This window comes from Galleria mellonella, unplaced genomic scaffold, assembly GCF_026898425.1.
Source record: "Galleria mellonella isolate WM207_F2 unplaced genomic scaffold, CSIRO_AGI_GalMel_v1 utg33, whole genome shotgun sequence".
NCBI classification, from domain to species: Eukaryota; Metazoa; Arthropoda; class Insecta; order Lepidoptera; family Pyralidae; genus Galleria; species Galleria mellonella.
In genome coordinates, this window is record NW_026442079.1 from 1,970,480 (window position 1) to 1,986,116 (window position 15,637).

The 15,637-nt window shown below is 31.3% G+C and overlaps 1 protein-coding gene across 1 annotated transcript in view; it reads right to left on the bottom strand.

Annotated features, from left to right (window-relative positions):
- Nucleotides 1–1,741: 1,741 nt before the first annotated feature.
- LOC128201056 (uncharacterized) overlaps nucleotides 1,742–15,637 on the bottom strand; it is a 47,344-nt gene continuing 33,448 nt past the window's right edge. The window contains exons 3-4 of the mRNA XM_052896639.1: nucleotides 4,117–4,192; nucleotides 1,742–1,838 (exon numbers count right to left, since the gene is read on the bottom strand). Coding sequence (XP_052752599.1) covers nucleotides 1,742–1,838; nucleotides 4,117–4,192 — 173 coding nt within the window. The remainder of the gene's footprint in view (nucleotides 1,839–4,116; nucleotides 4,193–15,637) is intronic.

The following is a 15,637-nucleotide window of genomic DNA, read 5'->3' on the forward strand; positions in this document are numbered from 1 at the left end:
CAAGATGTAGAAAGGTAAGGACTTACGGAATATTCTTGTTGTAGTCTGCCTGGAGCTGCCCACAAGTATACGGGTTGTCGATCGTCCTAAGTTCACTTTTAGCAACAAAATTGGATGAATGCCTAACTAAAGCACCTTAATTATGATTATTTTAAGGTGAACGCGCGAAACGGCCGCCATCGATGATTTTTGTTTTTTCTCGAATGTTGTCATTTTGGGCAGTTCTGATTGGCCGCGTTCGCTGACAGGTTAAGTAAAAAGGGAGAGTGTGGGAAATTTGAGTGTACTTGTTTTTATGTTCTAACAGTCAGTTTTAAAAGGTACTAATTAACATAATTTTTATGTTATGGCAATTACACAATAATAAAGATGAAATTTCTTATCTGAAGTATACTTGAAAATCGCAGTGCTAGGATATTTATAATTTTTCTTTGAATAACATTATATGGCAATCTAAATTTTAAAAGCGCCATCTATTTACTAAATATAGCACTATTCGAAGAGTAAATATATGTTCATAATAATACATGGTATAAAATACAACTAATGCCACATGCGACCTCACCTCTTCAGTCTTGGTTTCGCTCTCTTATTACGTTTTTGTACCGTCGATGTTATTACTGATAATTGGCAGATTCTCGTAGCACGGTTCTGGGTTCAGGTAGAGGTTCTTGCATTCCACCACTTCTTTGGATTCTGACTCCGCAGCGTATTGGGGTTGAGTCTCACTGCAGCGCTGTTCGCGGCGTTCAAACGACGTCTTTGATGACCGACCGTCTGGTGTTCTCCTTTCTAAATCCTCTTCTTCCCAGTCATCTTCCGATATCTCATCAGCCTCTTCACCTGGAAGCACGGGAATGGTTGCCTTGCTGCGTGTGAAGAACGCCATCTTTTCTCTGTGAATAAAAGTAAATGTTATTACATAGTATCAAAAAATAATAGAACATAAAGATGTTTATTCGTTTATACTGCACAAGTCTTTGAAAAAGTAAATTCATTATTAATTAAATTCTCGTGATTTCTGTGTGGTCCCGGTATAGAATAGATCACTCCTTCCTTTCCCGTGGGTGTCGTAAGAGACGACTAAGAGAGGGCGAGAGATGGGCAGCAGTGTCTTAAAATATCTCTAAAGCCGGACTGCGGTTGCCAATCCGCCTGCCAAGCATGGCAACTACTAACAAAATCCCCTCAGGGGGAGGCTTATGTTCAGTAGTGGACAGTTAAAAGTTGATATGATGATAATGATTTAATATAAGATTATTTAATATCAATGAATTAATTTCGGTGTGCTTTTTTTGCTTTCGAGTCTTTAAAACTGGTTATGTCTCTAGAAAGTATTTTTTAATCTAACATTTGTAACATTACATATCATGACTATAAATGGAAAATTATGGAATATAAGTCCGAGCAGAGCAAATACTGAGTTCTGTGGCTTACCTCAAAGATCTACGCTCGCAGCGGTTCCTGTCGAAAAGAATGATGTGATGAATAGCTGCAACCATTCGGTTGCAACTATTAGTGAAAAGCCTATGTTGCAGTCGCATTTATTATTGGATCATGGTGTGTGCACATGTTGTGGCAAGATTACCTGATCAATACATTAATATACTTGCATGTTATAATTTAAGTTTGTATTTATAAACTACTATTATGTGTGCCTTTTAAAAAAAATGATGCTTGCGCTAGAAACAGTAGATGGAGGCTTTAATGAAGTTTGTTTAGGTAGTGACCGATTTAGAATTTAACTAGAACTTGGAATATCAATGTTTGAATTAGCAACCGATGAACGCTCCAAGGCATTACGTCTTTCCTCAATGAAAGATTTTAATTCTTGATAACTAGGAAATACATCACTTTTACATGAAAGCTCAAAAGCTTCTCGTGAACATTTATCTAATTTTGTTAAAAGAGAATGAAATAATACAAAATCCCAATTATGAGTGGGGAAGTCCTAAACCATGGAGCATCGATAGATTTTCATTGAATGTATCCAATAAATTTCGCATCTGTACAGAAGATCCACTATTCATAGATTTTAAATTATCGATTTGTTCCCAACACATGAATGCTAAATACTTCTTGTTATCATATCTTTTCACTAACACAGAGTATGCACTCAAATAATTGACCTTAGAAATAAGGTACGCTCGAATGATACAGACAGGTTCCTCGGACAGAGATGTTTGAAGATATTAAAACTTCTCAACATTTCATAAATCGGTCCTAGTATGTACCTAGTGGTGCTAGCATGTAGTAAGTGTTAAATAAATTTATATATCCTGGAAAATCCTTAAAATCCCCTGAAAAACAACCTGATCGGCAACCTGATCGGAGGAAGCTTGCTATTTTGTTTTGTATCAGACTGACTGGGTGTACATTTAGGTTAAGGTTTATTCTCAGGCAGTAATTTGCGTTTAGTCTCCAAAATCTCAAAGTACATATCATCTGCTTGTTCTTGATATACGGTTTCCTGTCCAATTCTCTCTTCAGTAACTTTAGAATTCTTTAATTCCGTAATTACATTGATGTGAGCCTCATTAAATGAATCTAAAATAACAAGACCTAGACGTGAACAAGTTTCGAAACGTGGCAAAACAGAAGAATCCTGTATACACTTCTATATGCAAGTCACAGCATCTTCTAATCACTTGTAGGCTAAGTTGAATAAAAAATATTTGTTAAATGAAAAAACTTAAAAATCTGTTCGAATAAAATTTTACTGGTAAATATCGCGCAAATAAACCATGAAATGTTTTATATATGCTATACAACAATATTTTGACAAACTATTATTTTTTCCAAAAAGATTTCCGAAACAAATTAAAAAACTACCAATTAGTAGAAGATGTTTGCACGATAATATGACAACACTTAAAGTTCGGGGAGAAAGGGATTGTTAGTAATGGACACTGAGAATCCTATTGCTAGCAATATACCCAAACAGGTCGACCTCCTCGCGGTTTCCCCTGGAAACTATTATGGTTAATTCCTGATGAATTCATCATGATGGGCTAACTGACCTGTTTTCATTCTCATCTATCACCCTTCACTGGTGCTCCGCCAGCGTATCCCGTTAGCGCAGGTGGGGTTGCCATACCATTTTCGGCCATCAAAAAAAAAAAAAACACTTACAGTTCTACAACTTTTTTGCACGACTGCACAATTCCACGATGTACTTGATACACACGGGGTGCTATTCTGGTATCCGCATAGGCGATGGGAATACGATAAATCGATTGTTCGATATTTATCACCAAAATTAAATAGATTAAATTGTTACATGATAATTGTTGACAAACAATGTTCTGAAATGAACCAACTGAATATAAATTGTTATGTTTATGATGAAATAACTTATGTTAAACGTTATTTATTGATACAAAGCGCTATATATTACGCCAAAAAACGATGAATAAAGCAAGTGATCCCTAATGATATAAACAAACAATACGAAAGATACGTTGTAAATATATTGCGTTAACACCACGATATTGATTGATAGGAATTAGTGTCATATGTCACACTAAACCTTAAAAATAAAGATATGATAAAAAATAATTTTGTTGTGTATGTTACACTCAAAATCCAATATGTTACATCAACACATTAAAACAACACCCGAAAAGATAATTAAATGTAGGTCAAAGTTACCGTACGAAAACAAAACAATGTTGAGAATAGGGACCCTAGCGGTGGTGGCCGAGTGCGGTTTGATTCGAGAAACATACCTAATACCTACTCGTTTTATTCAAAATAATGGACTTTCCCACGTGGATGAAAATTGCAATTTCTTGAATAGTTTACAAATAAAACTAATTCAGATTATGGGAAACAATGAATAATGATGTGTTATGTATGTTTTATGGTCAAATACAAATGATAAATACATGATTTGTTGTAAAATGCTGATGGCTATTGTGAACAAAATATGGACGACAAACTTTTACAAAGTAACAAAATGGTTCGAATTTAGAAATTCGGTTCGATGAACCAAGAAAATGGTATGAAAATTGATTTAAGTGGACTGTAGAAACTTAAAATAGGGCTTTATTACTGCTGTAAAATACCGGCACAAATGAACAAGTACAGATAAGTTGTAGAAAAGTAAGGACTTACGGAATATTCTTGTTGTAGTCTGCCTGGAGCTGCCCACAAGTGTACGGGTTGTCGATCGTCCTAGGTTCACTTTTAGCTACAAAATTGGATGAATGCCTAACTAAAGCATCTTAATTATAATTATTTTAATGAGAACGCGCGAAACGATCGCAATCGATGATTTTTGTTTTTTCTCGAATGTTGTCATTTTGGGCAGTTCTGATTGGCCGCGTTCGCTGACAGGTTAAGTAAAAAGGGAGAGTGTGGGAAATTTGAGTGTACTTGTTTTTATGTTCTAACAGTCAGTTTTAAAAGTACTAATTAACATAATTTTTATGTTATGGCAATTACACAATAATAAAGATGAAATTTCTTATCTGAAGTATACTTGAAAATCGCAGTGCTAGGATATTTATAATTTTTCGAATGTATTTATTTCTATTAGAATAAATCAGAATATGTACTTCTTTACGAGTAGTTTCTAAATAGTAAAAAAGAAAAAATAAACATTTATTGATGATGCATTCCTTTCTCGTATGCACGTAGACATGGTTGCTGATTTAACGTACTTGTAAGGTGTTATGTAATTTTATTTTATAAGCACCGGTGTGGCAATCATGCAATAATAAGGTCCGCCTAAAGCGGTTACTGTAACCAAATTTCATTCAATTCAAATGTAAGCGATTCTGACTGCTACAAAAAAATCAATGCACTATTTATTATGAAATGTGCTTATAGTTACGGTGGCAATAGTTTAATTTAAAAAATATTATCCAGTATGATATATAGGATTTGAATAGAAATTTATGCAATTGGTTATTAAAATATTATATATTTAAATTTATTTACAAATAATCGTATATTGGTTTCAACACTCGATATACATGTACCGAAGTAAAATTCGAGTTGTCTGTCTATTGTTAGTCTGTATTTTAGACTAGCGACCTCCTCCGGCTTTGCACCGGTGCAATATTCGTTTGTCTAACTTTAAAATTGTTCAGCTCCTTTAAATATGTCTAGTATTTTAGGGTGTGTGAAAGTACTGCATTAATATACTCTAAGATATTAAAATGAACGGCCAATTTAGCAAATTGATTGTGCGCAGATTTATATAATTCCTCCTGCGCCCCTCACCACCGCGCCTCATCTACCATTCTAGCAAGTCTGCCAAATAGGCATAGAATTTTATTGTACATTAAATTAAGTTTAAATATATTACAAAAAAAGAAGTTTTAAATATAATAATTTATAAAAGATGATTACTTCTGTAAATGAAATGTAGCATATAACTATTATTTGTAATAAAGTAAGTCATTCCTTACTCTTTATTCAAGTGAATCAATATATTGTAGTCACACAGACAAAGTCACGTGTAAGAACTAGTATAATATCTAAAGCTAATAATATATTACCTCTATACCAACTATTGCGGCCGTATCTATAATCAAGAACAATTTGGTGTCGAATGAAAAGATTTCTTGCGCATAAAGTCGTATTGCATAAAAGGTAGACGTTTCCTTTTTGTGATACTTATTACAAAATACTTCCGTACTGTTTGGTATTCTTTTATCTTTACTTGAGTAATTAATATATATACGCATATATATTGCATTCCAAATTAAATTACATATATTGTTTTGATCTAGGTAAATAGTATTACTGTCTAATAATATCATTATTATTTAAAATTTAAATGGCGGACACTACGGAAATTACTCTCAAACCCGCGTTAATAAAATCTGTGCAACTATTTAATTGCATTTAAAAACTTTACTGCATAACACAGCTATGTCTTTTATAATACGTATTAATATAAATATTTTGGATGGAGATGAGTTACTATTAATATTCAATTATTTTATTATGTTCACACATCAAGATGGTTTCATAGACTTGTTTTCTAGTTTAGTAAATATAAGATCAGTGTCGACTCTTAATCTTGTAAAAAAGTATTTCTTTGTGGTTGCTTTTTTATACGATTTTGCTACCAGATTATGCCAACATATAATAGATTTTTTAAAGACAGACATACCTAAAGACAATATAGTAAATAAATAAGTATCTAATCGATACGAAAGTTTGTAACGATATATAGATGGATGGTTGTTATTGTTTCATGCAAAAACTGAATTTGAATGAAATCTGGTACATGGGTAGGTTATAATCCAACTTACTACTATAAGAATTATATTGATTTACGTGAGTGAAACCACGTAATATAGCTTGTTACTAAATATAATAATTCCCACAGTTTCTGCTGGTTATACATATTTACTAAAAATAAAAATAAATCATAATACGTGCTACTCCAAATAATATATAAATGGAAAAAGCTTAACGTGAAATAAGTACCTACTTAAATACTTACCTAATATCTCAGTGTGTATTTTTAAATAGATTCTATTGAAAGAACAAACAGACACCGTTTGACGTTTGTATTAGGAATGTTGTAGAAATATCAAGTAAATAATAATTATAATATTAGGTACACTTTTTATTGAGCTAAAAATAATTTTAGCTATAACAGTATACTATTTAGGCAAATTAAAATGGTGTTCTCAAAATTAAGGTACGATTGCATTAGTAAGTGTATATATATATATATATATTATACAACTTAGAATGGCAAACAAGCTAACGGTCCACCTGATGGAAAGTGGTAACCGTCGCCTATAGACACGAGCAGTACTATGGACATAACAGAGTATACTGTTTCGCCCATGATACCCCCCATGCGTTGCCATTCCTGAGGACTTAGATGTTATTCCTCTGTACCCAGTAAATTCACGTCATATCCTACCCTCCAAACCGAAACACAGCCATCCAAATACAGCTGCTTCACGGTTGAAATTTTATTATTTGAGAATTATTTTCAAATAACTCTCAAAATATCATAATATTGATTAGTAAGAAACTAATATATTATAGGCGACGGTTACCACTTACTATCAGGTAGGCCGTCAGCTTGTTTACCGTTCTAAGTTATATAAAAAAAATATGAAACTGTTCTGTTAATTCTTACTGCCGTACAATCATTGTGTAAAAAAACATGGCTGTTATCTTTCTTATTTAATGTTTTATTTTTAAATATTATACAAATAACAGCATTCATTTTATAGATACTTAAACGCTTACTTGAATATAAGTTTTTAACTGTCTAAATAGAAAATTTTTGTCATGAAAATTTGTCAAGTATTCAACTTAGAAACTAAAATTCGTCTGACTCTCATATAAACTTTTTCACTGCTTCAATGGATGAATTTTCAAAAATCATACTTATTTTATTAAAAGTTTTCTATATAAAGAGGTGTTAATTTGATTTTTATAACTTCAATAGCTCCGCTCAGCTATGATATGTCAATGATATGTCAGTCAGGATTTACAGTGGCATAACACCTTAATACTTACGGAACACATAACGGGTAATATTGGCAGCAATGTACTCTATTATATTTATGGTACTATTCAAGTTTATAGGCGTCAAGTAATACTTTCCGTATTGCCCCTCAAGGTAAGCTGTCAGCTTATTTGCCATTCTATATTCCATAAAAAATCTATAACAATTGGCATAAATTGTTACATATTAGGTAAACTTAAATGAAATTTAGTAAAAGTAGCTTGTGAATTTTGCCATTCCAAATACGACATATATACTAAAATTTAAAATAATTGTTAGAGCCGTCAAGATACCAAAAGTTAAACAAATAAACTCACTTTTATAATTATAATATTAACAAAAATAGGCGAATAATTATCACCATTTAAAGATCAAATTCAAAATACTACACTATCTTTATTCTATATTATACCAAATCCAGCCTTGTAAGTGATTTTAATTCCTATATAGATAGGAACATCAAAGTGAATCGAGAGATCGACGCCATTGCCCGAAGGAAATGACTTTCAGAAAGACATATTGTCAAAATGGAACGTACCAATGGCCGAGATGAGTTTTGATCTAGACTTAGGCTACATCTGAATGCGCTATTTAATCTAACTGTACCTACCTTTGCTTTGTAACAATTGACAAAGCTAAAGATATTTAAAATAAGTACGAAGATATTTTATTATATGCTATTATCTTGTCGCTAACAACTTGGTCAGCCAGTTTCTTTTTTATTTTATATTCGATATATGATTTAGACACCTTTTTATCTACACATCAAAATATTCAGTTTACGTAACGTACATTATTCATATTGTTCCCCAGTCATAGTCTTATTAATAAGTGTACTAACACTATATTTATTAAAAAAAAATAGAATTTAATTATAAATTTACTAATATACTCTCAGATAAAAAAATTAGTTTTGAAAAAAATTACAATTGTTATAAAGCACACCGATGTTGCCTGACCAATGAAGCTTAACTGCTGATTGCCAACCGGCTTGCCAAACATAGCATCTACTGGAAAAACCCTCCCTATGGCGGAGACCTATATTCAGCAGTGTACAGTTAACGGCTGATATAATAATAATAAAAACATATGATATATTTGTATTATATTCTCTACATATGTAATGTTATATTGAATATATTTGCATTTAAAATAATTATCCGGAATTGTATCTAGAATCTTAAGGCAGTAATCTCTTTAAATTATGATAACAATTATCAAAATTGAATCAGAATACAACTAACAAAAAAAATACGGACGAAATGAGAACTTTTATTTTATTTATCAAAACTCATCATTATTTAACTTACGTAATATTTAACTTAAATAACACACTTAAAATATAAATAATAATACATACGCAATGTATATCGTGAAATATCGCAGTGTTGAGTGATGATGAAATATCTCAGTGATGATAAAAATTGTCATTTCATAGATATGTAAAGGAAGCACAAGAATGTACACGAATATCTGAATAAAACTGGTGGCTCTTACTGCAGACAAAATGGAATTATGACAGGAAGGCAGCCGCCACTACCGGAAAGGCGCTCCTTTTGTTTTGTACGTACGTACGCACCCAGCCAGTAGCCCGGGTAACTTTTTCAACATATTTTTCCTAAGACTCAATGTGTCAAAAAACAATAGAGCATTCCAAGCAAAAACTGTCCTAATGGCGGTCCGAGGTTTGACGAGTGGCTCTTATGTTATTTTTTCCTTCTGTTTATTGAATTTGATAGAAACGTTTCATATGTTATCATGGTATCCGATTTTCTCTGCCCACTCCGCGTATTTAATGACCTCAGTGTTGTTTGAGTAGCGTTTTAACTTAGCGCCTTTGTAGCCAATGGTCGTAAGTTTGGATGTTTTCTATGTATAACATGTATGTATTACAAAAAGAAACAGCTTAGTATACGACTAGACGGCGCTGTTTAACTTGTCCAAAACTATTTATATTATATTATTTATTTAATTTCTTGTGAAAGTAAGCAATTATAATAAAAAAATTGCCTATGTATATAAGAAAATTCATCTAATGTAATATATATATAATAATTTTCCAGAAGTAAGTATACTAAATTAAGTATACAACTTACTTTAGATACTTATTGAGCAATTCAAAATGTTTTTAAATCTCCCGTGTTAACTAACTTGAATACTGTTGAACGTTCGTTTTAGTATGAAAGATTGAAAATATATTTTGTTGGTTTTCGTTCCATATATTTTTCAAAAACATACTCTATTGATTTCATATACTTCACTAGGAATTCACTAGGAAAAGATTCCCGAAATTTCCACGAAAACGAGAGTTCTTCACACTACATAAAATCTGTGAGCCTGTAATCAGAATCTGAATTGTCCAATAATTGAAATTTACTCTATTCTATTGCTTCACGGGAAGTGACGCAACAGAATTCAGTAAATTTCATTTGTGTAAGTGTTCCTTAAAACACACATGTACCTACTCGTAATCGCCATCTAACAGAATAGGTACTTGTGATCCTAGAGAGCAGATGTTTTAGTTTGTACTATTGTTTGTTGAATTTAACTACTGATACAAGTAGTACAATAAGTAATTATTATCAAATTTTTTTAGATAAATAACAAATACAAGTTGAAACGTCTTTGATACCTTATATACTAGATTCGTAATGTGAATTGAATGCAATAATTAATATTTTAGGGAAGTATCCAAACTACCACAATTTTGCTACGATTCATCATTTCATTCATCATCATTTCAGCCATTCATTATCCGCAGCTGAACTGTCTACAATTTATCAAATATATATACAGATATTAGATAGGAAACGAGATGTTTCATTATAGGCCAGACATTGTACAATGTGTCAAAAAAGAGAGAAGAATACGATGATTATAGGAAAAATAGAATAAAAAATATATATAAATAAATTGATTTACTAAGCAGTTTATTGGCACACAAATATTTTCTGTCATTTCATTTCGTTCGTCACTTAAATCATATGCCATATAAATGTAAAAATTAGTATGAAAAAATTACACAAAAACTAAAGAGAAAAATTAAAAAAAATAACATTTAATATTTCGTGTTAATGTATAATTTTAATAAATAGCATATAAAACCAATTATGAATATGAATTTCGAAATGAAATTAACACAATCAGGAAATCTCAGAAATCTTAATGGTTTGACAGTTATTTAGCGATTTTCATACTATTCCGAAATCTTTGTTTTCATATGCCATTTCTACAACTAATGTAAATCAAAATGGCATTGATGTGTTCTTATCGAAATTGTTAAATTTGGTTTTATATCAGAATACAAAATATTGAATAATGTTCGGATTGTTATTATCCGCTGAGAAAAACAAACAAGAAACTCATACTCAACAGTTATTTTTTACACATTTTTAAATATCGCCTTTAAAGAAAATTTAAATTAGCCTATGAAATGTGGAAGTCTAAATGGCAATAAAATGTCTAAACATTTATATTAGTTAGAGATGCGAGTTAATTATTTTAAGACGACTTCGCTAAAACTTCATCGTATTTAAACCTGGGGACGCCTCAACAGAAACATGGAACAAAAAGGGGATTAACTTCTATGAACTTTGAAGGAATATAACTTGGTATAAATTTACAGAACTACTGGAGAAATTCGTTTGTCTGTTGGTGACATTTAATCTAAAAAGTGAATGGTGATAAAATGTCTGATTATTAAATAAAATATTCTACTATTGCCTTTATTTTCTTTTGTCCTTTATAGATACTAACAAAATCAATAAAGATATTTTTTATTATATTGAATTATTTTTATTATTATGCAACAAACTAATGTTCATGTCTATAGGTTACGGTTACCGCTTTCTATCACACTTGATAGCCATAAGCTTATTTGCCATTCTAAGTTACAAAAAATATACACAATAAAAATATTTTTATTCATCAGTTTTTTATGTTGTGATGGTTCTCCCTTTTCCCAATTTAAAAATAATTACCCTCTAACTAGACCTACATGTGGAAAACCTACTATAGTCTTTGAAAAGCCTACCCTAATGAAATACTATAAAACCTACCCTAATGAATGGCCTTAAACCCTTAATATAATCCCATACCTATGTTGCCTTATATACCACAAACCCCTATGAATCATATAAACCCGTACAATAAACACATAATATTCAACAGATCTTAAAGTAGAACACTTGATCATTTGGCCAGATAAATAAATGTGTGATCGTCTATATGTATGATGTAGGACCCATTGTATATATAATAACCTAGAGGTTCTTTAATTGGTATATGGTAGGAGTTAAATAATGAATATGATTGATAAATCATAAAGGATTAAGAATAATTAATGAATTATACTCATAATTCATGTAACTAGAAAGTTATGTTAATTTAACATTAGAAATAACTGTAATAGAATAGAATTACAAAATAACTGTAATATAGAAAATGGGGGCGTGGTCGAGCCCCCTCACGCCCAGACCAGTAGAAGACTTTCCAACTATCTATAGCTCTTCCTCCTGAAAGGTAGGTAAGGGTATTACTATTTAATAATACACTCTGATGGTAACAAGGAAAGAGTATTCTCAGTTCCAAACCAAACAAATACATTTACTTCAACATTACAGTGGCTCCACCAGCCCCACGATGCTTCCAGTATAATTTGTTGTTGCCAGAGACTAAGGATCGGAACTGAAATCCCAGGATCACTCCTACATGAGAGCTTACTCATGGGCGATGACAACAGCAACAAACTAATGTTCATGTCTATAGGTTACGGTTACCGCTTTCTATCACACTTGATAGCCATAAGCTTATTTGCCATTCTAAGTTACAAAAAATATACACAATAAAAATATTTTTATTCATCAGTTTTTTATGTTGTGATGGTTCTCCCTTTTCCCAATTTAAAAATAATTACCCTCTAACTAGACCTACATGTGGAAAACCTACTATAGTCTTTGAAAAGCCTACCCTAATGAAATACTATAAAACCTACCCTAATGAATGGCCTTACACCCTTAATATAATCCCATACCTATGTTGCCTTATATACCACAAACCCCTATGAATCATATAAACCCGTACAATAAACACATAATATTCAACAGATCTTAAAGTAGAACACTTGATCATTTGGCCAGATAAATAAATGTGTGATCGTCTATATGTATGATGTAGGACCCATTGTATATATAATAACCTAGAGGTTCTTTAATTGGTATATGGTAGGAGTTAAATAATGAATATGATTGATAAATCATAAAGGATTAAGAATAATTAATGAATTATACTCATAATTCATGTAACTAGAAAGTTATGTTAATTTAACATTAGAAATAACTGTAATAGAATAGAATTACAAAATAACTGTAATATAGAAAATGGGGGCGTGGTCGAGCCCCCTCACGCCCAGACCAGTAGAAGACTTTCCAACTATCTATAGCTCTTCCTCCTGAAAGGTAGGTAAGGGTATTACTATTTAATAATACACTCTGATGGTAACAAGGAAAGAGTATTCTCAGTTCCAAACCAAACAAATACATTTACTTCAACATTACAGTGGCTCCACCAGCCCCACGATGCTTCCAGTATAATTTGTTGTTGCCAGAGACTAAGGATCGGAACTGAAATCCCAGGATCACTCCTACATGAGAGCTTACTCATGGGCGATGACACTTTCAGTCCTATATGGCGACATTAGAGATCACCTGCTAACAGTAAGAAACTGTTTCCCAGCATTACCCAGTCACGAACTTATTCTATCAAACGACCATCTAATTAGATTTTGTATATGAATAAAATAACATAAGTATGTATCATCACGTAAATTATATAGATGTAGAAATTTGTTCAAATGTTATTGCATTTAACGATATACGAATTACCTAAGTATATATGGACTCGAATAAATACGTATTATAATATATGGTGGCAAAATATTAAGTGTAGACATTGTCCTGTGATCATAGTCAAAAGTCTACCAACTACGTAGTAATAAATGGAACAAGGTCACCGGATTCTCCAGTCTTCCATGGATTATTTTAACACACTTAATCAATCGCGATACACCAAGATCTCAAACTACTTCATCGATCTTGTTACTCCAAGATCTATCCTAGTTATTTTTTGTTCTATTTTATTGCGCAATTCCCAAAACACGACCCATCTTGCGCGCGACCCGCCGGTCTCTCTCTCTTTTTTCTCTCTCCCGCTCGCATCTTTTACATTGACTAATGCGAGAATATTCAGAATCAAATGTCGTTAGAAGTAGGTTGAAACTAGGGCACCATTACAATACATTAAAAATTTTAAAGTAAGCTAAATTAAATATTTTGATATCCTAATCTAGCCTCTTATTTGAACTGAGATTTTCTACAAATACAATATAATTAAGTGTTAACGTAATATGTTATTTTCTATAAATTTGACTATATGATACAAAACACTGTCACGCTTTCATAGATCCAATTTAGTTGTACTGAGAGCATCCTTTTAATACCTAATGATACACAAGTTATGGTGTATCATCAGGTATTAAAAGAATACACAACTATAGTTGGGTTAAGATAAATATATATTAATGTATTTAACTTTTTTATAACACCTACGACACATTCAGTCACTGCAAAGAACCATTCCTTCTGTGTCAATATCTAATCAGTGGTCACGTCTTCTCTGTAAGCTATTGTGAACCTTATTGACTTTAAAGTTTGTTTATATTAAATACGAGTAGCTCAGTTTTCGTAGCGGCCACCCATAGGAACCCCTGTTTTTTTTTCATGTACTTATATGGTATTAAATCTATTGTACTATAGGCGAACCGTCACAATGTCATTTAATTTGCGAAATACATAGATTTTTTATAACATAAACAATTTTATAATTAATATAATTAACCAAAAATTAATATCATAATAATTATTATAATGTTTGTTTTATTGATATTATAAAAATATAATTTAATAGCTGTATCCTGCGACATTACTTGCGTGAATTAGTATATAAAGTATTTTATGTACCAAATTTTGTTCGAATCTATTTAGTAGTTTTTATGTGAAAGAGTAATAAACATCCAATAATTATAATCTATTCATCCTTACAAAGTTTTATATCTATAATATTAATAAAAATATTTCAGTTACTTAAAATTAAACTAGTATATAAGGCTCCAAGAGCGAAATAGAAGTAAGGTAAATAGATTTTTATGAAGCACCAGTTTTAAATACTAATTTTGACGATTCTTCGACCATCAGACTATTTGTCTTGCTTGAATTTTGCAGCTATTCTATAATTTTATTAAATTATAATTATGCAATATATTTCAAAATACTACAAGTAAAATAAACATTTCAGATATTGCTTTATTTTGACAGCAGTCCTATTTTTATTTATCATTTGCATTAGTATACTAAGTTTTCTAGATTTTTCGCCTGAGGACAAAAAGAAAAAGTATTTTTTTACTACACCTTAACTTATTGAGCTTATGTTAAATATATGTTTCTATCTATAAGCAATTTCTTATAGTACAGTAGAATACGTTTCAATATGAATCAATTATTGTTGCAAGTTTATTACTGCGGGCTTATTAGTTGGCTTTGCAACGTACACGTATAATAGTAAGCTGTGCTACAAAATATCACGTTGGATAACTAGATCGATAAATAAGGCAGGATATCCAGTTTCGAATAGGAAAATGTTCTTAACTCATCTATATGAATTAAAGCTACGTAATCCGATTATTTTTTTGTAAATAGCAAATACAATCCACCTTTAGGAAAATAGTAACCGTAAAATATTTCATAGATATAATGAACAGAAACTCCGTTAAAAAAATATATAAAAATATACCAACATCAATCGAGACAAATATATACTAATATAATAAAGCAAAAGAATTTGTTCGTTGGTTTTGGAAAATACCTTTTGCATTTGATAGCTCATTTCTGGAAGAAGGTTAAGTAAGGTTATTGGACTATTTAAAATCACGATGCGACCACGGACGAAGCCATGAAGTACGACTTTTTTTAAATATAAATCGCTATATCATATGTCTACAAGTGAATTTAGACGACAAATGAATGACGATGCAATCGAATAAGTTACAAAGAATATATACGAATGGAAAACCTTATTTTGGAAATTGCTTAA